This window comes from Genypterus blacodes, unplaced genomic scaffold, assembly GCF_046128005.1.
Source record: "Genypterus blacodes isolate CSIRO-AG114 ecotype Tasmania unplaced genomic scaffold, CSIRO-AGI_Gbla_v1 ptg000053l_1, whole genome shotgun sequence".
In the NCBI taxonomy this organism is placed as follows: Eukaryota; Metazoa; Chordata; class Actinopteri; order Ophidiiformes; family Ophidiidae; genus Genypterus; species Genypterus blacodes.
In genome coordinates this window covers 854,086-880,201 of record NW_027466865.1, presented here as the reverse complement: position 1 = coordinate 880,201, position 26,116 = coordinate 854,086, and the positions used below count along the sequence as shown (strand labels likewise).

General features: G+C 45.2%; 1 protein-coding gene across 8 annotated transcripts; it reads right to left on the bottom strand.

Annotated features, from left to right (window-relative positions):
* ebf2 (EBF transcription factor 2) lies at positions 1 to 25,740 on the bottom strand. Of its 8 annotated transcripts, none has more exons than XM_076150902.1 (16): positions 25,607 to 25,740; positions 23,800 to 23,956; positions 22,040 to 22,103; positions 20,527 to 20,582; positions 20,333 to 20,406; positions 18,923 to 18,991; positions 4,381 to 4,462; positions 2,817 to 2,958; positions 2,134 to 2,264; positions 1,768 to 1,894; positions 1,569 to 1,657; positions 1,361 to 1,426; positions 771 to 948; positions 497 to 681; positions 207 to 294; positions 1 to 32 (listed from the first exon to the last, which is right to left on the bottom strand). In XM_076150902.1, exons 1-16 carry the CDS (start codon positions 25,738 to 25,740, stop codon positions 1 to 3), a joined length of 1,674 nt encoding a protein of 557 aa, XP_076007017.1. The 8 variants fall into 8 exon arrangements, with proteins under 8 accessions (XP_076007017.1, XP_076007011.1, XP_076007018.1 ...); XM_076150896.1 differs by having other exon boundaries at positions 207 to 403; positions 498 to 681; XM_076150903.1 differs by having other exon boundaries at positions 207 to 295; positions 498 to 678.
* Between the last annotated feature and the right edge of the window lie 376 nt (positions 25,741 to 26,116).

Below are 26,116 nucleotides of genomic sequence, written 5' to 3'. Positions count from 1 at the left end.
CTACATCGGGTGAACAACCAGGCCCGCCATTGCTGGAGAGAAAAAAATATACAAAATCTATGATTCTAATCAATCAGCTTATCTTGCATTATTGTACATCCAGCAATTTCTTGTCTCGTTCAGACAAAGCTTTTGTGAGGTTAGTAGGGATTAGACTGCATTTGTGAGTTCAGAGAGGGGGGTCAGATAGTGAGTTGCATGGCTACCTCTGAAGCTGTTCCCCCCTGAAGCGGGGCAGGCAGGGGAGGGGGAGCCCTGGGGCCTGAGGACAGGAGCAAAAGCACTCTTCTGTTTAGCAGCAGACGGGAAGGAGGAGAAAGGCAAGAGGGATGATGAAGAACTGGAGCTTCCTGGTATAGTCGGGCTAGAGGGCATTACTGTGGAACAGAGAGCAACAGTCAGTCTCAAGTTAGATTTTGACAGGGAGAGATTTAAACGTTTTTGTTTACTTTAAAGGGTTTTAAACTAACCAGGTGGATGTATTGATAATGAGGCACATACCATAAGGAGAGCCTGTGGGGGAGGCACTGCTAAAACCAGGAGAGCCAGGAACCCCCAGGCTGGTCATGGGAACTGTTCCATAACCTCCGGTCATCCCCCCGCTGCCGTAGCTTGACTGCGGAGTGGAGGCAGAAGGGTATCCTCGCGGAGACAAACTGCTGGAGTTCCGAATGTAACCTGAAGAGAGAGAAGAGGAAGAATGGACGGGGTTAGACATGAGGTTGCAAGGGGAGTGACAAACCAATGAACGGTTCACAGCTCCACTCTGCTCTGCTCACCTTGGCTGCTCTGCTCGCCGATGCTGACGCCTAACTGAGACGGGTAGGAGCCCAGGCCCATCACGCTGCCATGGGCTGGAGAGCTGGGCAGCGCCTGCAGCTGACTGTGAGGACGGGGGACGCTGTACAAGGCCTCGGCGATGTCAGCCGCACGTTTCAGCAACATGTCCTGCAGGAGATGGAACAAGTTGTGAACGCTGGCCTGGCTTCATAGACTCCTACATATCTCATAGCTCTTTGTATGTAAAGTGGTATTCACCCACCACAGTGTGAGAGAAAGTAAATTGCTTGCTCTGTTTCTTCCTTATTGGTGCATTCAAGTGTGTGTCAAAAGTATATTTATTCTCTCACTGTGTATGTTTGATCAATTTGTTTGATCAGCTTTTATGTTTTGACAGCAGTTCATCTCATCTTACACGTGACGCTCAAAAGATCGGACTTTAATGTGCACCTGAATGCACCAACAAGATAACATCATTTTTATCAATGATATAGAAATAAATGAAACCTACTGAATATTCACCCTGCAGAATTAAATATACAGCATATTTATATATTGTACCAAAGGTGCTGCTTCTTACCTGATTACTGTGTGGGTTTCCATAAAGAGCCTCCACCAGATCTGCTGCTCTTTTCAACAGGATCTCCTACAGAGAGGAAAGTTTTTAAATAAACATCTTAACATCAATGTATCAAACACACACACACACACACACACACACACACACACACACACACACACACATAAAGAATCATCATGTTGTGGTCTTTTATTCTGTATCCTCTCACCTTGGCGAGCTTTTCTGGGTCCCCTGGATGTCGAGGAACGACCTTCTGAAGACGTTGGAAACCATAGTCTATAGTTGGTTCATTCAGGGCTAAAATAAAACACAAGCACACATTCAGTACATCAAAGCCAAATCATCACCCATCCAAAGGTCAGAAAGGCTCCAGATAATGTGGGTGCCATTGTGAGGTCTGTGCTCACCTGTGTAAATGAAGCGCCCGGGCGCTCCCTTGCAGAATTGTTTGGATTTATAAGACAGCGTGACTTCCACGACCCCGGGGATGTGGCGAGGAGGCGTCTGGACACGGATAGCATGAGGTGTGATCAGCTAAGGGAACAGGACAGAGACCATGTTAGAAATAAAATAAAATGATTCCCTTCATGCCTAATAGATACAAGTATCTTCCTCTATATGTGGGCTAACACAACACAGCGAAAAGATTAATACGTCTAGCCCACCCATAAATCATCTTAATAATGGGACAGGCCATATGCTATATTTATCATTTCAAAATCAGCTTTAAACTGTAGCAGTCATTAGTGAGCTGTTTGGATGAGAATCCCTACCTCGCTCCACACCAGCATGCTGCCAAACACCACCTGCAGCCCGTCAAAGAAATTCTCGCCGATGACGATGACCATGGCCCCGCCGGTGGTCCAGCCCTCACTGGGGCTGATGGCTTTGATACACGGAGTAGCTAGACAGGAAAAAAAGAAACAAAGATTTAGGCTTTGCAACACAGAGCATAGCAGAAACAAAGACATGGTTCCTAATCTAGAGGACAAAGTGGGTTTCTAGTGGGAGTCATGAAGACGTTGTTAGGCAAAAGCATTAGCGAGCCTTTTTTATGGCAACTTCAAGCGAGCGCCTACTGTTTTGTCAAGGAGGAGGAGGTCCATTTTAAATGTAGGTCAGTAAATCATGTGACCTCAGAGGGATGCAAAGCATATGCACCAACAGACAAAGCTCCAGGAAAATCTACCGTATATATGGCGTGCTTGAAGATATAGAGTATATATTAAGACCACATATGTTTCACATAAAGACAAGCATTTGCTGATTAAGGCATTCATTTGCTTAATGACCTCAGCAGCATTGCTGGTTATGTTTGATATATCGGGTGATTATGGAAGGACACAAGGCAACAAAGTGCCAGTTGTTAATTTATTTGAGTATCTTGGAACACAATGTCATCTGTTTCAGTAATAAGGACAGCTGCTGAATTACATTGTAGTATTTCATGCTTTACCATACTCCATGCTGTTCTCCACTGACTCGCCTGGCTCCAGTCTGCGGGCTCTCCGACCATGTTTGGAGTTGTTGTGGACAAACATGTTGTCGGACACTGCGAGGACATGACCGTCCACGCTCACGGTGCTGGACAGGACCACCTGAAACAGGAAAGAGTCAGACAAAGATACATGAGTGTGTGAGCTCAACCCAGACAGCATGCTGTGAGACACAATCTCCAGTTACAACAGTCAAATCCCCAAGCAACAATCTGTTTCAGCATGCAGGTGATGGCAATATTTCTCAACAGGTAATGTGACATCCCGGGGATCTTGTTAATATGTCTACATCCTGGTGATGACACTCCTGCACCTCGTCCTTCTCCTCCTCCTCCTCCTCCATGTGGACTCATGCAGCCGCTTGCTAAACCTTTGGCTTCATACAGAAAGCTGATCATTGTCTCCTGTAGTGATCCCTCAATGACACCACACATATGGAGCGAATCTCCCATTTTAACCGGCCGTTAAAGTAACGAATGATATATGGAGGCCCTAATTTGATTTTCTGGCCGAGGCATGTGTGTGTCCTTTTCCACATCTGCCTATAGCACGGATGACACACACAGTAACTGAGAGAATGCTTGCAGGTTTTTCAGTGCAAAGTATTCAAGTGGAGGAGATAATGAGTTTTGGTTCTTATGAAAATGTGTTGAGAATGAATGAGTCAATCCAAAGTGTGCTTAACTTAATAGAATTTCCTTCATATATCACATTATGAATATGAAGCAAGGGATAAAACCCCAAATTTCTAAATAAAACACGTGGCAGCAATTTTGTAGGTGCAGAAAGACAGAGAAGAAGTTTGAGGATTGAAAAGAGAAAATCGCACATGTGCCATAGGCGGTGGAACGGCAGAGGAATCTAAGGGAAAATAACTGTAAATTATCGATCAAGCTGCAGGCTCCTGTCCGGCTCTGATCGCCTTTTAACCCGAGCAGCGCCTGTGTGCTCATAACTTCTCAGCATGTGTCACATCGCAGGAGTTAAAACAAACATGGTGGAAGACAGGGGGAGCAAGAAAAAGTGAAAAGAGAGAGAGAGAGAGAGAGACAGAGAGAGAGAGAGACAGAGAGGGAGAGAGAAAGAGAGAGAGAGAGAGAGAGAGAAAATGCCAGACAGGGGCCGCTGGTGCTGAAAGACAGCAGAGGAAGTGAGGCGGGAGTGTCCCCTGTGACCACTTCCTGGGTCACGGAGCATGACCTCCTCCATCTGGAGCCAATCACTCAATTCTTGACAACTTCCTGAAACACCTCAACCTATTTCCTGCACCCCCTCAAACCGAGTCTCCCACATATCTACCATTTCTTTTTCTATCTATCTGTCTCCTTGTTGATTTTTAACTTTCACCTATAGAACCTGACCCCATATCTTCTATTGAGGAGGAGTATCTTTTCCGTGGCATTGCACAATCTTTTTATAATCATATTTATTCATTATTTCTTCAGAAAGTCAGTCCCCCATGTTATCGCCTCCCTTCCTTTCCACACAGAAGCACACAAATGCACCTTTCCCATCTATCCATACCTGAAATCTCCTCATGTCCCTTGGGTTCCCCGCCGTCTTCAAACAATTCTGGTTGCATTTCAGGAAAAACTTCAAGAAAAACCTGCAAAGGTAAATAAGAGGACAAACATTTGTACATCAGCTACTAAAACCACAACATGAGAGAATTTTACTGCCCGGCAACACAGCATCTGTAATCAAACAAGACACTAATTATTTGTCTAAGACAGGTCTTGTGGACGGTGTGTGCGAGTGTGCACGCGCAAGTGTGTGTGTGTGTGTATGCATGTGTACGATTCCAGCTCTGACATCAATCACAGCTGTTTAGTTTAGTATTAGAGTCAATGTTATTACACTTTAAATCAGGTGATGAGATTTTGAAGCGTAGTCCAGTGAAAAGCGCTGCTGTGTTTCAAAGTAAACTGGAGACAGTGATGTATGCCGGGAGACTCTGGGGACTACGGTATCCCGCAATGCCGCATTTGAACCCCCACATGGGAATGGAGAGGGAAATGAAGTAGAGACAACTACAGAGAAAGTGAAATGAGGAGGTGGAAAGAGGAAGGTAGCGCAAGAAGGAGAGCACTGGTATGGACATGAATTTTTGTTTTCAAGTATATGTGTCTCATTATGTATGTGAGTTTACTTTTGAGGGTGATAGACGGCAGGGGGAGAGAGAGAGAGAGAGAGCGAGAGAGGGAGAGAGAGGAAGAGAGAGGGAGAGAGAGAGAGAGAGAGAGAGAGAAAGAGAGAGAGAGGTGCTGATAGCCTATGCTACACCAAAGGAAAACTGAGCGAGAGGTGGAATAAATGGGGGAGAGGGAGACTACGGAGAGAGACTCCAAGTCCCAGGTGTACGCGGTTCGGCAACACAGCCCGCTGCCATGGCAACCGAGCTCTGCCGCAATCCCAAAGTCCCCACGCTGAGAGGCAAAGACGGCGATAGGAAAGAGGAAGGCAACAACAAGAACACATTCCATCACTGAGATACAGATAGAAAGAGAGAGAGAGAGAGAGAGAGAGAGAGAGAGAGAGAGAGAGAGAGAGAGAGACTGGAGAGTAACAAAGTATAGGGAGAGGGCAGGTGCAGATGAGACAAATCTCAGGGCGAGAGAAAAATTACAAGGAAGGTACATGTTTTTTTTGTTTTCTTAAAGAAAGAAAAACAGGACAGGAATTTATGTGGAGTTGTGGCTGGAGTTGCTTCGATCGGCAAACCAGATGTCCTGCTTGCTGACTGAGAGGAGCTCACACACCCATTAATGTTCCAATTAAACAAACAACAACAGTGCAGAAAGAAAAATGCTATAGAGCAAGGCAGCGCTTTGGGGCTGGATGGGTGATAGTTCCAATCCCACCCACATATTCTCTGTGCAAATATAAGTCATCTTAATGGAGAGACGTTGTTTGGAGAGGAACTTCATATTGGCCCCTCAGCCTGAACCCTCTAGTCGAATTCTAATCTCTCCTTCTCCCCGACAGCTTTTACTTGCTATTTCTCCATCACTCTCTCCGGCTTCCTCCCTGGTGACCGTCGGCCTGGCTCGGAACAAGCTGCCGGTTCCAAAAGTATGACCGATTTTTCCTGATTTGAGCTATTCCTTCGTAAGACAATCAATATTGTTGTTGGCAGAGGGGGATTATGATTTATCAGAGCCCAGACCTCTAACCTCCGAGCTCTCAGGGTGGATTTGTGCAAAAGAGTACATCAGCGCAAGCCTCTCCCGTCCTAAAAAAGCACTTCCTCCTTTAATTTTTATCCCTCATCTACATCTGACTTTTTGCATGTCTGTCTGCTGGATATTCTAAATTACACAACCACGACACGATTAGTCAGGATTTAAGGGCAGTACAGGGCGTATAAAGAAAGATATGTATTCCGTCCTGGCTCAGAGGCACATAGTCAAAGGTGTTCTGTTTCATTTTACTGCCTCCTCTGAGAGTCATACAGTTATATGTTATCCTGGGCAGTGACTCTGACATTATGGCTCATTTTTTAAGGCTAAAGAGGACATTTATAACAGCATGGGGGACACATATTTAGATTTAATCCAAATTTGAGGTTCTGGCATGCAGCTGAGTCACACACCCGTTGCCAAGTCACCACTTGTTCATCTGACTGCTATCACTCACTTCCCTCGACTGACGAAACAAAAATCACTATTCTAATTAAGAGGTTGGCGACATCATTCTCAAGCTTTGTGTTGTGTTTTTTTGAGGGTTCTTGACCCTGTTTGTTGACTTCTCCTCATCATTGCCTGTTTATACAACACCAGATACTTCTCACACACGCGCGCACACATTCACACGCATGCATGCACACCTCACCACCTTTGCCCCTCCCCTCCCCTCCGAAAAACCCATTGAGTCAACTTTTCACCCCCCTCAGTTCGGACGCACACAGCTGCAAATGCTGAAATTAAAGCGAGACATTGACGCATATATTAGCATGCATTAGCCGCTTCCCCCTGCCCACTTAACATGCAAATCTCCCAGCCCCGTCGCCTCGCACCTTCTGCCACACATTCATTTGCTGAATTATAATTAGACTAATCTTGCATAATTAATAAGAAGTCGAGGACCCTCTGTTTTTTATCCCCTCCTCTATTGTGGTTGCAAAAGTTTAATATTGCTGTTGTTTGTTTTTGTTTTGGTAATGTAATACACCCACACACAGGGAGGAGATGAGGGGAGCGCACAAAGAATCGGAGGTGATATCGATGTCACAGGGAGTATTTGCTATTTTCAAAGAACTCCTCTGCCTGTAACATGTTTATTTTTCATCTGAGCTGTGTTCTGTTCATTTGCTCTATCGTGTTACTTAAATATATACATGGTTATTGGTTCAAAAGAATAAAGTGAGGAACATACTGCTAATAAAGCAAAGCCAAAGTGTTGCACGAGTGCTTCAGATTTAGTTGTAAGGCTCACTAACAGAAGAGTCTAACTTAAACCCTAACCTTAACCGGGTAAGATTTGCAATATTTCCTTTCATAATACGTAGATGTGAAAACACGCAAATACGACACTTTTATGAATGCATGTATGGAAATCAGCCTTTAACATTCAAAACTAGTACTATTTGCCCTCTGTGGACACACTTACAACAGGAAACACAAACAAAACATAGACCCGAGTCTTAAACCTTGGGATCGTTTTCCACACTGGCACCACAGGGAGTCTGTTTTCTCTATTCTGCATTCCCTTCTGTATCTCTGTCAAGGCCTCCAATCCCCTTTGTCTGCATCTGCTTCAGTTCCCAAGACTAAACACAGGCCACGCAGCATGATGGAGCTCTCCCAGCAGTGACAACTTGCTTAGCTTTGACTAGTTTAACAACCCACCAACAGCAAGTCATGACACTAATAACAATAGCAATGATGCAGTTCTGTAAATATTTCATTCTTCGCACACACATTGCTCGCTGCTCTGAGGCATCTGTTACACATGAGTGTTACACACTATGCTTTACATATGGCTTTAATTGTGCAGCAAGCACCTACACCGCACAGGACCTCTAACAAAATGTTCATAGGCATTCATCAGCACTAATCACTGTTGACATAAACTGCCTTTTCACATAGACATAAAACACATCACCCTCTGTGCTCATTGTAAATGAAGGTTTACTGGTAGCAAAGTGATTCAAGGAGCTTTACCACAGAGTTCAAGTTAGTTAGTAGCACAACAGGAAAGATGACGACAGAGATGACACATTTATGCTTTGGTAAGAATGTGAAAATTGTGAGAATGTTTTACGGAAAAGAACAAGTAGGAGAATAATAGTCATATTATTATGCTGCTTCTCTACAATTACAATTTAATTTAGACAGACATGTGGATGTTCTGCTCTCCATCTGAGACACAGTCAGAAAGGTGCAGAGGGAAAGAGAGAGAGAGAGAGGCGAGGATAGAGGACAGAAGGAGAGGGACAGAAGAGAGAAAGAGAGAGAGACAGAATGTTGACGTCCTGTATGCAGGGGCCATCACTCATCAACATCCCCTCCATCACAGCCCCCCCCCCCCCCCCCACCCCACACCCCCCACACTGAAAAAACAAAACAGTGTCCTGACATAGCAGTGGAGGGGAGCTAAGAGGAGGGCAGGGAGGGAAGGAGGAAAATTAGGAAACCAGATGTGAAGCATTAAAACACGCTGACATGCTGAGGGCCTTCCTCTGCCACACTCACACACCGAGAGCACTAACTCATGCAACAGACCCAAATACACAGACACACACACACACCACATACAAACATATATGCAGTATATTCTTGCAAAACACCCACACATGCATGAGTTCACAGAATATTCCACCAATACAAATAATGACCCATGAGCTACATCAGGCAAAATTACATACATGAAGACCCCCAAATGAATGTATGTGCATGAAGTGTATCAGTGAAAATGAACAAATATGCAAGTATTGGGCCAACTACACGCTGTAGCTCATGGCTATGGACTAAGATTTGGAGCCATGTTGACCTAAGAATGTTTCACGCCAAGGCACATATCTACAGACGGGTCGTCATGCCTCAGTGTATGGATATGCGTCCAATTAGTACATGTAACCGGGCCGAGGAAGGGCTGGGGGGAGGGATGGAGGTGTTTTGTTTTCCTCCGTGGGGAGAGTTGTGTTGGGGGTAGGGAGAGGCGAGGTGAGGGGATAGTAATAAATACCCCTGGACCTGGGTCCCCTGGCAGACTGGAAGCTAGACTGGTCACCAGGGTTAACACCCGGGGCACATGACCTTTGACACTGCTAATGGGGCACAGAAAACCCTCCACGAACTGATACCCCCTCTGCCGCATACCACCGCGGGACCTTTCACACCAGGCTCCCAGTCCACCCCCTCCTAAAACATACAGGCATATCTCTGGCATCGGCTTCTCTCTCTTTTCACCGACAAACGTCACGCAGCCACGATCGACTTCGTGCTAATCCTTTCTTCCCTTTCCTACCATTAATTTAAACATGTCAAGCAAGTTTCTTGAATTGTTGTTAAATGTCACACTTGAATTGCTGTTTACTGTCTGTCTGGATATCACTTTAACCTGATGTCTAATAGTGTAAAAACATCCAAACACCAACACCAGTATGCTGACAGATGGTGCAGCAGTGGAATACCAACTCATTGATAACTAGTCATAGAATCAGTGGGCAGGGATTGCAGGTAGACATGTTGCAGACGGAGCAGCAAGCACATGGAGGAACTCAGCTCGTGCCCCTCTGGCCTCTCCTCTGCTGCCTCCCAGGCTGGCGTCACCTCCGCAACCTCGGCCCCGGCCCACCCCGCCTCTAAACTTGAGAACTGTGACAAAGCCAAACATTTAAATCACTGGTGCTGATTTATAGAGCTTGCTGGTGCTGTAAAACCCTCAGGCTCGCCACTGCAAGAGTGTCTGAGACAGAGCGGAGCTGAGAGGGAAAAGAGGGTTGAGGGGAATGATGGGAAAGAGGCAATGGAGTGTTTCACCGAAGTTTCTGCTGTGTGCTGAACTGTTTTACTACACAGCCTCGGTCCAGTTGCTAGATGTGTACTTAAACAATTTAAAATGAACGAACGCCTAAGTTTCCCAAGCTTGGCCAAAAGCGTTGAATGCATATAAAGCAGTAGCCACTTGGGACTGTGGTCAGCCTGCCAAAAAGAGGAATATGGATAGATATTCAGAGTCAAAAGAACATGAATTCACAACCAGGACAGGGAATAGGAGTCCCATCAGTGGCGTGACCTCTCCCAGCATGCCTGGTGTCTCCTGTGGGACAAAGATTCAAAATGTACTCTCAAAACTGTCAGATGGAGCCATGGAGCGGCCATTATGGATGAATGGATTTCCAACATGCCAAAAGATCATAATGCCCCAACAATATTCTCCTTTTTTTCTACACCCTCTCAATCAATCATCCACTAATCACATTTACTGATAACATGTGTACATCAAAGCCCGACCCAAACCTTCCTTGGAGAAGAACAAAGAGTCTGAGATGGATGCCACTGAGAGGGAGAGGAGAGGAGAGGAAAAGAGAAGCAACAACAGAATGAGAAGAGATGTCTTCTTAATTAGCCAGTAATGATAAGATCTGACAAACAACATCTGTTTCCAGAAAGAGAGAGGGGGTGGGGGGCTAGAGGGAGAGGAAAGGAGAGGGCGGGAGTGAGGGATGGGAAGGAGGACGAGAGAGAGAGAGCGAGAGAGAGAGAGAGAGAGAGAGAGAGAGAGAGAGAGAGAGAGAGAGAGAGAGAGAGAGAGAAGTGGCTGAGAAACCTGTGAAGCCTAGACAACAGGGACCTGCTTGTAAGAAAGTAAAGGGGGAGTGGAGGGGAGGTGTAAGGGAGGGAATGCTGTGTAGCGTGACACAATAGAAGAACGGAGGATGAGAAGCGAGAGAAAGACAGACAGGGGAGAGAAATCTGACAGGGTTGAGGGAGTCTAACAGCCAGGACGAATATGACAGACAGACAGAGGGAGGAAAACAGATCAAAACCAGAGAGAGGGAGGAAGATAGACAGATGCAGAGAAGGTGAGCTGGATAATGGGAATGGAGAGAGAGGAGAGAGAGAGAGAGAGAGAGAGAGAGAGAGAGAGAGAGAGAGAGAGGAAGGGAGGAAGGGAGGGAGGGAGGGAGGGAGGGAGGGAGGGAGGGAGGGGAGGTAAAACGTGTGAAGAGATGGGTATGGAAGCACTCAGAGGTCCAGGGTTCTGTAATTTACTGTCCGTGGCTAATACACAGCAAATGTGCGGAGCCGAGGACGGGACGGAAAAGGGAGAGGAGAAGGGGAGCTGGGCTGTGGGGGGGCTGCAGGGAGGGCACGCAGACTGCTGGGGCTCTCAGCAGGCCTGCTGGGAGCCTGTCAGCGGTCACATCACCCCCCTGCCCTCAGTCCTGACGGATTCATCAAGACCATTACACACACAAACACACACACGCATGCATGCACAGAGTGCCGCACATATAAAAGATTCTTTTGACACCAGAATTGTCAAACATCTGTTGCATAAACGATCCTGAAAGGGAAACCGGTAAACAAAACGCTAATGAGGCCAGCGGCACAATAACATTCTAAACTTTCTCCACACCGAATCGCCTTACTTCTGTCAACACGGTGCAGGCGTCACTTAAGTGTGTGTGGAAGTTTGCATGTGTGATTTTGCATTGCTGTTTGTTTTTGCGGCGCTCAAAACATAAGCCAATTAAGATACATAAACAAATTTTAGGGAAGTTTTTGCAGATGCGTCAATGTAAGAGTTAGGAATAATTTTTTTTCTAAGTAAGGAAAAGGTGGGGAAGTATCACAGAAACGCGACTCCTGGGAAAATATGTTCCGTCCAGATAAACAGACAAACAAATAAACAACCGTGGCGGCTTTGCGGGGCCGGCCGGCACCAGGGGGCATCGTTAAGTCATTAGTGAAATTTAAGACTAAACTGAGGCAGTTGACCAAACGCACTTATCCACCCCTCACCCTCATCGGTCCACCCACACAGGCAGCATCAAGCCAAAGAAAACAAGCTCTGTTCCTAAATACCATTGCTAACTGGCCTCTGACTCCTACACACACACACACACACACACACACACACACACACACACACACACACACACACACACACACACACACACACAGGCACACACACACACACTCCTTAATATACTGACTGTAACATTTCCTTACAAAATTTATGGCAAACACAAGTACTTCACATGAAAAATAAAGTGAGACGCACAAATTCAGAATCATGCACACAGTAAACACACACACACGCTGGCAATCTGAAGTACCCTCTAAATCACACTAATCTGCCTCCTTCTGATCCACTGAGTGCTCCTACTTAATCTCTACACTGCTAAAGCAAAGGTGAACCCTATTAGCGGCCAGACAAATGGCAGGGTTTGCCTCAGCTACTTTGGGAGAGCCAGACCATTCAGAGCCGCATTGAGAGCCCAATCCTTAAAAAATCCGGCCCCCCTCTGTCCCATCCCCTCTGTCGCCCACCCAAAATTACCCCGCTGTGCCTCCCTGTTAGCTCACTGGTAATCCATTTCCATTTCCTGTCAAGAAACTTCTTCGCTTCACTCTGTTTCTGACTGTCGGCCCCCTAGTAGGAGCTCTCAAAGAAAACAAGCCGAGCCTGCTCTATGTGTCAGGGTTCAATTCCCAACAGCCAACACTGGCCAAAGCAGAGCAAAAGTGATCAAACACAAACATGGATCCACTCCTGCCTTTCCTGATACACTGATACACTTCCTGTGTGTGAGGGAAGAAGCGGGATCTTCCCAGTTCACATGAGACCTTATCACAAAAAAGCTTGAGTCCAACTCCAGAAAGGTCACTGAACTCATTTTCACCAGTCTGACTCTCAGCGAGGGTCTCACTGTTTCAAAGCAATACCTGTCAGTGAATTTGATATTCCAGACATTGCATCGTCTCTCCCTGTCTGTCTTTGTGTCATTCTCCCCCCTTGCATTGCCCCAAGGGAGGAGCCATCCCCGTGGTCCTGTGCCAGCTGCTCAGTGGTCCAGCCTGTGTGAGGCAGTGTGCACTGGAGCCTCAGGGCCCTGTCGCCACGCTGCCTGGCCCCCTGCCTGAGGGGCTTGCTGACAGCGGGTCTGGAGGGACTGTCCAGTACGAGGAACCAGGGGAGAGACCTGTGACAGCGGACTGAAGAGACCAGCGTGTCTGAGTGTGTCGGTGTGCATGTACGTACTGTATGTGTGACAGACAGGTAATTAATGCATACAGACCAATGTGGGCATGTATGTAATGTATATGGTGGCGTTCCAGCAACAACACTGTGACCAAATCATCCTCTGGAGTGGAACAAGTGAGGAACGCTATGAGCCAAACTACATAAAATTCAGTATTACAAACAAACATAATAAACTTGTTTCTAATTAGCAGGCGTCTGCTAAAATCGTAAATCGTGACTCCTCACACATAATTCCAGGCAAAATACTTAACCATTGTTCTAAAACAGTGCACAAGGTATTTTAAACTGCAGGTAACTGTAACAGCAATATGTGCCGTATGCTTCATGCAACATTCAGTAAACTCTCTCAGATTAGACAAACCTGAGTGTAAACAAACTACTACTTTTAAAAATGGATGACAATTAAACAAAGCCTTTCCTTTTTATTTTGGTGTTAGCAGCATTAAGCCCTCCGATGTGTTCTGATATGAGAACATGGACACTAACTGAGCCACTATTTGTTTCTGTGCTGTCTGTAGCCTGTTTGTATCAGTACAGTGTGTGTGCCTTGTTGTTTACCTCAAATGCACACATACATACATCTAGTCAGGTTTGAAGCAAATGGTCACAGCCCCTTCTTCACCCCCCATCACATCCATTATTTTTGTGTATCATAACGCCTCATTGTGCAGAATCATTTGGCTGTCATCTTACTGCCAAGTCTTCCTCAGGCTGTCGTCACTCTGCTCTAAACACTTACAGCAGAGGCCCCATCCTACAAAAAGAAAGTGTCTTATTTTGACTTTGTGCTGACGACAGAAAGACCACTAGCTACTCAAATTCACTACCGACAATGTCAAGCATTTTTTTTTAACGCTAAAATTCCATTCAGTACATTTGTTTATCAGACCCTTTTAGGAGTCTAACGAGTCTCCTAACATCCAAACCCTGCAGGTCTACCAAGACTTGAGCAGGATATTTAAGTGTAAGCTTGAACATCTACAACCCGTTTTTCCTTTTAAATAAACAAACTATAGCAAAGAGGGCAGAGCTCCTCTTCATCCTCCTGAATTTCCTGTCTTGGTGGGATGATGTGGAGTCCCATGGTCACAGTAAGAGACCATTCTGCAGTCTTTGTACTGTCTAAATCTGTACTCTCAAGTCAATTCCCTATCAATCGCTGGACTTTTTCGCATGGAAATACTTGAAACTAAGACGGAAATCTAAATCTTGAAGCCCTTTTATGGAAACTTTATTATTTCTTGGCTGGGAGACAGCAGGGCTCGTGTCTGGACCCCGAGGTCATGAGATGACCTTGTCGAGATGGTTTTACAATGGAACTGATTGATGTAGTTCACACAGTATCACTTTAAACAACAGACCAGTAAACGTTGCAACTTCAAAACTTCAGGACAATCATAGACGTACTGAGCCTGAGAAACTAACTCCCAATATAAAATTGTTGTCAAATACATAAAATTCTCAAGCACATATATATGATGACTTAACACGGCAGCTTGGCTGTAGTACATGAGTATACATCTGGGAAAGGGGAGGAATTCAACCCTTGACACAGACCAAGAAATGTAGCTGCATTTATTTTTTGGCTGATAGTTTAATGTTCCTTTCCCAAAGACTTGCTGCTTCTATTTTCTTTTGGACAAAGCAGCAGAATGAGGAGGCTGCTGTTCCCCACCATTGGAATTACAAGTAAAAGCTATCTGGCCTGCTGAGAGGAAAAGTAGAGGCGAACATAAAATGGTTTCAAAAGTACAGAAGACTCCGAAACCGAGACAAGTGCCCCATATCTTGCGATTCTATTAGTTTAAGACAGGCAGCACAAGCAGGTGGACAGACAGTAACTTCAAAACAGATGGTCACCACAGTCATTGTGACAAGGAATTTGCAGACAACAACAAATTCTACCTGCTTTTTTTTTATTGCCAAACTGTCAAAGCAGTCTAATTTTCAATTTAATTAACCTTGATTTAACATCAAGATAAACACAGTTTTACTGCACTGTCAAAATGAGAGTTTGTGTGCATGTACGAGTGTGTTCACACTGTAAGAATAATAGGTTTGGGAATTAATATCAGCACAGGGAATTAATAAATAATAGTAGCAATAAGAGCCATTCAACTTAGGAATTTTGTAATTAAGCTCATTGGTTTCCAAAGCTATCTACTACATATTGATTAGGAATGGGGGGGAAATACTCCACTGACCGGTTGAAAACAAACCTATGGTACATGCATATAACTAGAACGAAGACTATAAACAGATCAATACAACCCACAACCTCAGATTAAGAGTAATGGATTCCTCTTGGATGGATGCAGGCAGCTGGATCTGTGTGAGCTGCTGTTCAAATAGTAAAATAATAAACTTACAAAACAAAATCAGATAGAGAAAACACACTGCAAAAATGTGATACTGCCAAGTCTCAGACTGCAGGTTTGACTTTCATTTCAGTATTGAAAAAGCAAAGCTTGATAGACTTAAGCATGTATGAGGCTTTGTGTGGGAGCTCGGTGTGAGTGGGGGAGGGAAAAGCCATATTGACAACATTGGAAAATTCCTATTGATTATTCTTCTTTTCTCTGAGTGCCGGCTTGTTAAAAAAGACCCCTCGTGGAAACACGATCAATTAGTGAGATAGTGCTTGCCATTGATCACCCCGCCACCGCCACAACCACCACAAGGCTCCAGCCTTATACGATGGATCCTTCCACACACTCTTTATGACCAACTATTGATCTCAGCTTCTTAGCCAAATATAAAAGCACATACTGACTCTGAGTTCTGACCCCTCTCGCCCAAACCACATAGACCGTTCCTACTACTACTAATACTGACATCTGCTTGTCTCCATTGTAAAACCATGGTTCACTCATAAATACAGAGGCCAGCTAAGGCCCAAAACCAATATAGTTTCTTACAGGTCAGAGGTCAGTGTGACAATAATACCACCATTAACAGATCTGTCTGCAATAATACTGGGAGCTAAAAAAAACACGCTTGATAATAAAACACCAGTATTGTACAAATTCTGCCATAACGTTTAAAAAATCAGTCTCAAGGTATTATGAAGAAAAGTAAAATGTAATTACATGGAACATAAAAAGAGAAAAGAGAGAAATGTAGCAATATACTGACTATTTTTGTGAACACATGGAAAACTTGACATAGTTATAATGAAGATTTACGTGAGTAGCCGAGGAATCAATCTATCTATCTGCCTGCTGATTGATCATCGAACCAATCAGTGAGCAAGCCAGTCCATCAGTCAAAGATAAGTGACATTCTCCAAACACGGAAGCCAAATCAGGACTGTAGGCATATCAATTAGCCAAAGGTAAACTTAGACAATTACAAACTATTAGACACAGCAGGCAATGCTTTCCCATAGGCTATTTAAGAGTCAGCTCTTTGTCAACCACTGCCCCGTGCCCTCTTCATCCCTCAACCCTCCATCGTCTCACCCCTCCCTAAGGATCAGCTGTGATCTCCTCTCTCTCCTTTCACTCAAATCAGGATTAGGGAGGGGTGGGGCGCAGCAGCAGGAGAAGGGGGAGAGAAAACCGAAACAATATGGAAAGGAGATTAGAAAAGAGGGGGTTTGGGCCGTTTGGGGAATTGCAAACTCCCTTGTGCTTGGGTAGGTGTCCTAATGACACCGCCTAATTATTGCAAAATTAGACAGGCTAAAGGGAGGGAGGGGGTGGTGAAGGAGTCGGTAATATGAAGAAAAAAAAATAAGAAGGGCAAGGGAATTAAGAGATACACTAGTTGGAGCGTGTGAGAACACAGGCGGCTAAAGACAGAGTGAGCGAGAGGGGTGTGCAGAGGTACAGATGCACGCTGAGGTGGGGTGAAGGAGAGAAAGGGGCCAATAAAGAGAGAAAAAGGGAGAGAGGGAGGAAAAGAAAGGATAGAAAGCAAAGCCTGGGCAAAGGGAGCGAGTGGGCCCCAGCGCACTGCATGTTAATTGGAGAACAGGTGTTGGGGCTGGGAGCAGGAGGCTGATTATTGCAGCCACAGAAACAGACCATCTCCACCACACACACACACATGGCATAGGAGCACACACACACACACACACACACACACACATTCACAAACGCACATAGGCTGCACATGCACACATCCATATACACATGAATAATTTAATACCCCAGCAGTGACTGGGGAAAGGGTCATAGGAGGGGTCACGCAGATACATAGACAATCGCACACACACACACCTATATACATACATACATACATACATAAACTTGTGAGGATCAGCACACATACAGATAATGTGTACATACTCCCTGCATACACACACAAACACACACCAGGTCAGTCTTTCTCCTTTCTCTCAGTATATAGTGGACATGAACATTTACACAAAACATGAGCAAACACACATATTGAGGAGGACGTAGGTGAAATAAAAGGGTGTGATGCCAGGCTAAATTCCATTGGTTTATCAGAAATTAACTGGCTGCTAATAGGCTGCTCCCTAAGGACAAGATTCCTCCTGCCTGTCCACATCAGGGTGGGGTCTGCCCAGCATGATTAGAGAGTACAGTAGGTCAGTGATTACATTTAAATCAATCCTCACTGGCACCCTGAACTCACACACACACTCATACACACTCACACAAGGAGTCCTACATGGAAATAGATCAGCAGCAAGGTGAGCTACTCAGTCACAACAACACATTTCTAAAGAGGCTTAGCCGTGTTGGAGGGAAGTATGAACGGACGGGGCGGCTAATGTGCTGCTGTAAATGAGAAAAACAGCTGCTCCGAGATATTCTGGGAAAATTCAAAAGACAACAGCCCAATTTTTCCGTTATACGAAAACTATCTTCAGCAGAGATCCTTTGAGACACACTGTCAACAGCCAGCCAGCTTGAACTGAGGAGGAGACGAGGAGGCGGGGGAGAGCGCGAGAGAGAGAGAGAGAGAGAGAGAGAGAGAGAGAGAGAGAGAGAGGAACAAAGGCTAAAGAAGAAAAGGTGTTCTTGACATATTTGAAGCGAGGGCCTGTCGGACGGACAATAGTGCGCAGGACAGTGGGATGGAAGAGGAGAGTTGAGGGGAGAAAGAGTAAGAGATGTGATGAAGGTTGCACCGATGACATCACAGAAAAGGTATTTCTCATGCGGTCTGCTTATGAGCATTCATCACACTGGTTAATACCAGGCAGACGGCGTTAGACCTGCGAAATCCCTTGGACGTGAAGGACCGCGCACACGCCGATTAAGGCAGCGGTCACCCACTCATATGAGCTTGATAACTGGCTGTCAGGGTGAACACATGTGAACTTCTCCATCGGTATGAAAGACCCACCACATGCTTCTGATAAAGAGGAAATCTACGCTTTCGGTGGTTTCAGGTGCCATGTCGGCCTACAAGTGGTAAATGTAATGAGTGACCAAACTGAAACAGATCGCACATAAAGCTGGAGAGAGCTGGAGAGATGGACACATGTGGACACACATGGGACACAGACACGGACAGAGACGCCATATGGAACTGCTGACTGGCATTAACCCTGAGTTGCAATACGTGTACATCATGCAGAGCTGTAAATGTTCATATTTAAGAATGAATTATGTGTGTGGATGCGTGTTTTAATATTTACTGTATTGAGAGATGCACACACACCGAGGAAACACATTCAGCCATTACATCCACATATGATTAGTGAGATTTAACCACAGGAACAACACATTCAGGTGGTGTTGTTTCTCTTTGTTTAAGTATGTAGGTGCACTTATAGACACAAACAAAAGGGCAGCGAGCCTAATATGATGAACATGTAGTGTTTGGTTTAGGTTTCTGAACAGTGTGTGACGGGGTTTGATCTCATTACCTGTCAATGATGACCGGGTCAGAGGGCGTCTCGTTGCGGTTGCCACAACTTTTCTTCTCACAACAGCGGCTGAGTGGGCAATTAAAGAAACAGAGAGCACAAGAGCAAAGTCAGTTAAAAAGAAAAACACCCAAACAGGAGGACCCGTCATTTGTCTGGCCCATCCATCCACGGGCCCAGACTATACTTTGCCCTGCAGTCGGCCATGATCCAGGGGCACACAAAGGAGGCATGAAAGGGGAGGGGAAGAATAGACAAAAGAAGAAAAGAGGAAGAAAAGGTACAACAACACACCCTACAAACAGTGAGAGACCATTCAAAAGTGAAAAGCCAGCCCGGCAATCTGTCACATTGATTTCGGAATCAAACTCAACCCCCACGCAGCCTCGCCGCGCGCACACACATGCACGCACGCACGCACGGACACACACACACCCTGTCCCACAACATCCTACCATTCGTCAGCAGTCCTGTCCGAGGAGCCTGCTGGCCGCCCCCCCCCCACCCCCCTCACCCCCCACCCCCTCTAGGTCCCCTTCACTGCATAACAAAAGTGCCCCCACCCCTCACCATCTGCCACCCCTACACCTCGCCTCACCCCTCTCGTGTCCCAGCTTGGCCTGGCCCTGCCCCCCTCCGCCCCCCTGTCAGACGGCCTCACTCCCCAGCTGTGACGCTTGCCCTCTGCCTCCTCGCCTCTGTTATTAGCCAGCTGTGAGTCACATTCGGGCATCTGCTAGCTACACAATGGCAGAGCCCACTCCGTCTTAGCCCCTCTCCCCTGTGTCCCAGCCCCCTGTGCTGCCCTCAAATCCTGGGTCACTGCCCCACTTCCAGACCCCTCTCTCTCTCTCTCTCTGTCTGAGTCCTCCATCCATATCCCTCTCTTCTCCCATTGCTTTACACAGAAAAGGCATTTCTGTTACCCAGCACCTGAAGTCATCATGATGTCAGCCGTAAGAGACTTTAACACAGTACATGTTTCAGTCGATCAATTTTAACTAAACTTTCAAACATCAAGACAAATGTATTGAAGTTACATTTTGATGAACAGCAAAACGCTGGATTATTCCCCTAAAATGTGTGTCTGGTGCTGTCAGTTGAGGTCTGGCTGCAAATCTCCAGGCCAGAGTGGAGCTCCGGGAGGAAACAGGAGCTGGCCGGGGACACGCTGCCTTACAGCAAAAACCAGCAGGGGGCTACAACTGTAACAAGGATGATGACAGACAGGCTCCACTTACAGTTCAACCCAAGTTTAGTTTCCAAATAGTAAAGCCCTAAGCGCTGTCGCAAAACCACATTTCTGGTTCTCTGAGACAAAGCAGAGTGATGGAGAGTAATGGGTATTTAGATTTTGCCCTTTGGGTGTAGGTTTGAGTGTGTGTGTGTGTGTGTGTGTGTGAGACTCACCTGCACATAACCTCATGCGTGAGCAGCACTCTGCACATTTCTGGGTTCTTGTTTTGTCCCTCGTATGCAATGGGCTGACAGGTGGGAAAAACAAGGCACAGGACAGATTCAGTTTCGTGTTCGTGAAGTCAAATGCTGATTTGCACAAACTGGAGGTTCCAGTCCCCTCAAGGCAGACCAAGAGATTTACCAACCTGTTTAGTGACAGAGTCGATAAGTCGAGCGTAGAGATCCTGCTCCGTACGAACCCCTGCACAGAGAAACACGCACACATGGTTCACACACACACACACACACTAAAAGTTTTCTAGGTGAAGATAGCGTCCCCACAGCTGCTTTATTATACTTGTGGGCTACAAAAAAGCTTTGCACTTGATTGTACGTGACATAGTGACAGTAATAAATATAAAATAAAGACAAAAATAATATGGTAAAAACAATGACAAGCTGTATATAATTTTTCTGCTCTCAGGAAGAAAAAAAAAAGAAGCATTGAATGCCGTCCAGCCAACATGGAAAAATGAAATTGGCTTGCAGATAAATTTTTTCTCTTTTATGGTTGTTGAGGGGATTGGGAGTTATTTGATGTTTGACTGATTATTAGCCGCGTTGAGCTTTGAAGCCAAAACTTCGACTCAATTTCTCACGATCTGTCAAACTGTTGACTGCCGAGTTATTTCTGTATTAACTTCTGATGTACCCCCCCCCCCCATGGAATGACTGGCTGGACATTACAGTCTCACACACACACACACACGCGCACACACACACACACACACACACACACACACACACACACAAACAGGTGAAGTAGCTTCTCATCAGACAATTGTTATGGAGTTGGTGGTTCTCTTGAGAAGCTTCAGGTGCACGTTCTGATGTCTCCCCCCTCCTCTAATCTCTGAATAACATCTCCAAAAGCACCTGAAGCTTTTTAGAAATCGACAGGTTCGAGCTTCCCTCCGCTTCAAATCACACAAGGGAGGGAAACGGCGTGGAGGAGGCGTTTTATCAAAGGCTTTTACAGGGAATTTTTAGCGTATGGCTTTTAAAATGTGTTCCCCTCATCAAAGTCTCGATTGAGATGCCTTTGATATCGCTTGGGGGAAACGGATGAGAGGGGTGGGGGGGGTGTAGAGGAAGTGCTTTTGGTGCGCTTGTATGTACGAGTGTGTGTGTGTGTGTGCATGTATTGTGTGCATGTATAGAGGGTGTGTGAGGGGGTTGCGCTGGAACACGTCTTTTATCTTCTCTCCCATGGGTGCCGCTGCAATGGTACAGTAGGGGCAGCGGTGGCTCATGGGAACCAAATTTCTCACTGTATCCCCTATATGATGGGGAGGGGGGTGGAGGGATACGGTGTATGTGGTGTGTTTGTGTGTGTGGTGGGGGTGGGGTCGATACATGTTATTTCCCTCTTACATGTGCCTACAAAACTTACCAACCCATTGATTTGATGATGGGAGGAAGGCATAGAGAGAGGATGTGGATGCAACAAAGATGGATGATTATTTCAATGGAAGGGTGCAATATGTGTGTATATCTATGTATGTGTGTGTCACTGATGACCTTATCCCTTTCCTGTTACACACATCAGCCCAGAATCTTCATCAGAATAAATACATTTTGACACGGCAAAGAGTGAGGAATGGAATCTACTGTAGGTTTCCACTGGGGGAACCTGGTTTCATCATGAGCTCCACTCACCGTTGCTGTAGAGGAGCTGTAGCTTGTAGTGCGTGCCGTTGTTAGTCTTTTCTCCACTCTGCTCCTTGGAAATAAAGGACAGAGAAGATAGACAAATGCAGGGCATGCAGATAAGCATACTTGAGGGCACAGTTAAGTACAGCGGGGCATCCCCGAGCAGTGTTAAGCACAGTCAGGCTCTCCTAATCCTGCAGCTCAGCCTTCCCCGGGAGCAACACTGAGATCAGACGGTTGTAGGCTCAAAGCCCATATGGGAGCCTGAGTTGTGTTCCTGAGCTGAGCGCTTAACCTTGAGGTGATTGTTCTTTGCAGAGGTTGAACATCGTGTATGATACAAACTCCTAAAACCTTGCGATCAAACACAGCAAGTCCTCTCGGTAACAAGGTAGTTTAAAATAAAGTCATGGTTGCGAGTGTGTGTGTGCGTGTGCTTGGGTGTGTGTTTCAGCGAGTGCAAAGGACTATATTGTGGGACTGAGCAGCATTCGACCTTGACAGAGAAACTTCCTTTCCACTTCCCCCAGGCTCTCCACTACCCTCTCTCTCTCTCTCGCTTTATCGCTCGCTCTTCCTCTCTACCTCTTGTTCCCCCTTTCTTTCTCGGTTTCTACCTCTACCGGTCTTTCTAAGTGGTCTCAAAGGAACGCTCTCTGGTCCAATAACCCAGGAGGCCGGCATCACCAAGACAAGAGCAAGAGAGAAGGGGAAAGAACAAGAGGGTCGGGGGGAAGTGGAGAAGCTGGGAGAGAAGGAGAAGACAGTGGTGAGAAGGAACAGGAAGAGAAGGGGGGGAACATTAAGATGCACGAAGATAAGCGAGGCTAGAACGCGAGGACATAACGTCGAGACACATCCCGGCTTAACTTAGAGAGCCAAAGCGAGTTTTGTAACGCAGACAAGCATCTATTTAGCCGTGCCATCGCTCTACCTCTGCATAATAACAAAGCGAAAACAGATGCCAGGGTAACCATGCAGAAAATGAACTCCTCCGCCGCCGTCACATTGCTCCACACTGGCCTGTGTGGCACGGAGGGTGACACACTGACAGCTTTCAGCCCCTGGCATTAGCACTGACGCCAGCTCTCACCCTCTGAAGTATGTCCGCAGTGAAACTATGTTTGAACTTCAAGCTGACAGGATGGTGTCCTCTTGTCTTTCACACGGGAGAGCTGTGGCCAGTTTGGGAGGTTCACACTCCCCTCAGCATGCACAAGGCAAAAACATCCATCAACACCAAGCATAAGGCTCCCACTCTAGGCAGCCCTCCGTCTCCCTCTCTCTCTCTCTCTCTCTCTGCCTCTCCCTTTCTGTCTCTCAGCCTGCACATTTCCTTCTTTTGGTCTTGTCCAACCTGAGGAATTCGCCTCCCCTCTCAGCAGTATTTTAGAGTATGGAGGGGGCATGAAGGAAAGACACTTTGATGATTACTTCACTGTATAACTTAAGAGGGGCTCGCATAATTTGCATATTTCAAAAAAGTGGTGATGTTCTCTTAATGAGGCGAGCTGCTAATTAGTCATTAGATATTCTTTTTCAATCCCACATCATCAGCTCATTGAGGGCACAGCTTGTGTAAACATGTAGCCATCAGCTGTTCGATATGCTTTGCTGTACAGCGGATGAGGAAGATCAAGTTGAGAAAGTACAGACCTGCACAGAAATACTTGATATAACTAACACATCCTGCTGTGTGTGTGTGTATGTGGGTGCTGGTTTGTTAAAAATTTCCCTAAATAAATAATTGAGACACACAAACACACCTTATCATGTTCAACAAAGTCGACAAACGCCGTCCTCTCCACCTCCACAGGCTGGCCGTGTCGGTCGTAGAGGGCCAAGACAAAGTGGAAGAAGTTGGACTTGCGTAGGTTGGAGGGTGGCTGCTTCTCAAAATGAGCTCTGGACAGAGCGACACCACTGAGGACAGAACAGGAGGAGACCATCAGCTCACTGTCACCTTCATGTGATCACACACATGCACACACACATCTGTGCTGCTCAACATATGGGACATTTTATGTAAATCACCTATAAACTAGGGAGGAAATGGTGAAAAAAAATGTTTACATTTTTTTTTTCAAAATCACCTTTGGGAAATAATGAAACTTCACAGTTTTATTGTCTCTAATTAATTATTTCTTTCATGTATAATTTTAGTGGTTAATTAGCCTTTAATCATAAAATCTTCATAATCATAATCACAAAAATCTTCTTGAATTTGCAGCATTATACTTTAGATGCAGAGATGTTTTTTGAGGCCTATTCAATCATAAACTGTAATATCACCGAACCAAACTTGGCCTTTTCACACATGTACAACATAAAGAATAAAATAAAAATAAAGTGATACCAATAAAACTACACTTTTGATTTGTGCTCCAGCATTAATATGATCCAGTCACACGGAGGAGCTGCTAGAATCTACATGAATTAAAGGTTCAGTCCGATTAAAACAAACTTTAAGTCAACTTCTCTCAGCTACACTCGAATCCTGTTTATTAATCGTCATCAATGGAAAGAGAAAGTTTGCATATTTCAGTTGATTTAATTTAATCGGACTAAAGTCAAATGTTTCTCATTTATTTCAAAACTTTGTACGATTGTGAATTTCGTACAAATGTATAAATAAAATAGAGATGAAAATAGTTTTAAATGTTTTGTGCAAATATTTCAAATCTGACATTTGGATTTACATTCTAACGTTTAACAAATATTTTTTTCATTTTCATAGTCAGATTACAAATCATGTCATTGTTGAATCAGATATTTATCGCCTCTTAATTGCATGTTTTAATATTTTTTTTATTAACATTTAGTGTATTAATATAAACTTCTTGCCTTCTTTTTATTTCTTTACTCTCCTTTAGAAAAAAAATCTATAGAGCTGCAAACGTTGCGGCCCATTTTCGCTGCTTTTCTGATCATATCTGTTATAATCGGACTGCAACATATGAATGTGTGGAAATAAAAGAAGAAAATGGAAGAAACGTTAACATGAAAATCAGAAATGTGAGCGACTCAGTCAGGATTTTGATAGAAATATAACGTGGGAACATTAATGTCATTCAGTGTTTGGAATTTGAGGATTTCAGAGTCTTTCAATTTGCAAAATATCTTCACGAGCTGCAGGCCCGTGAAGATATTTAACTTGTATTACACAGATGATGTAAGAGACAAATTCACTATAAACAAAGTGAACAAAGCGCCCATATAATTCAACATTAAGCTCAACAATTAAGGAGAGTTTGTGACTTGTTTCTTTTCTTTTTGTACCTTGACTGTCTGCAGGGCTTCCGTCATGTTTCTGCAGATTATTTTAATATAAAGATCATCAAATATCGACATCTAACCTGTGGTTCTTCCGTCGCGTTTAAAAACTGTATGAAGTTAGTGGACCGATGAGTTTGAAAGGGGACAGAGTCAACAAGTAGCAATAAGCAGCCTTCAGACTGACATACATCGAAATGTCACTCAGTGTGATCGGAGCTGATAGACTCGTCAGGTGGATGGGGGATCGATGATAAGCGGGTGATGTGATGAAATAAAGGAGCTGTGATCATACTGTACCTTTGCGCGGCGACGTTGGCGTCCACGACCCCGACATTGCGCACCCAGGTCCGGACCGAATCCATCTCGTCTCCCAGACTTCGCTCTTTTAATCCGCTCACTTCTCGTATCAAGTGCTCCTGGATCCCAAACATTTAAAGCCCTGCTGTGCTGAGCGTTTGCTGCACTTTTTGATTTTATTCTATTTAAAAAAAAACTTTGGGGGGAAAATAAGTTAGAGGATGGGAGCAGTTTGGAGAACAGCGGCTCGTCCACCCCAGGGTGCTGCGTTCATTCGGAGCTGTCAAACAACAAAAACGCCCCGCTACGCTGTTTGAGTAAGAGTCACACAAATCCACTCAGACTTTCTTTTAAGACTGAAACGATGATAACACATATATTCCCCCACTGATCTCAATCATCGTCCAAAGCGCAAGCAAAAACCCCAACAAAAAATCTCCACGACAAATTCGAGCGCAAGCCGATTCACCTGTGCGCGCACTTTACGCAATAACGGTCAGGAAAATACGC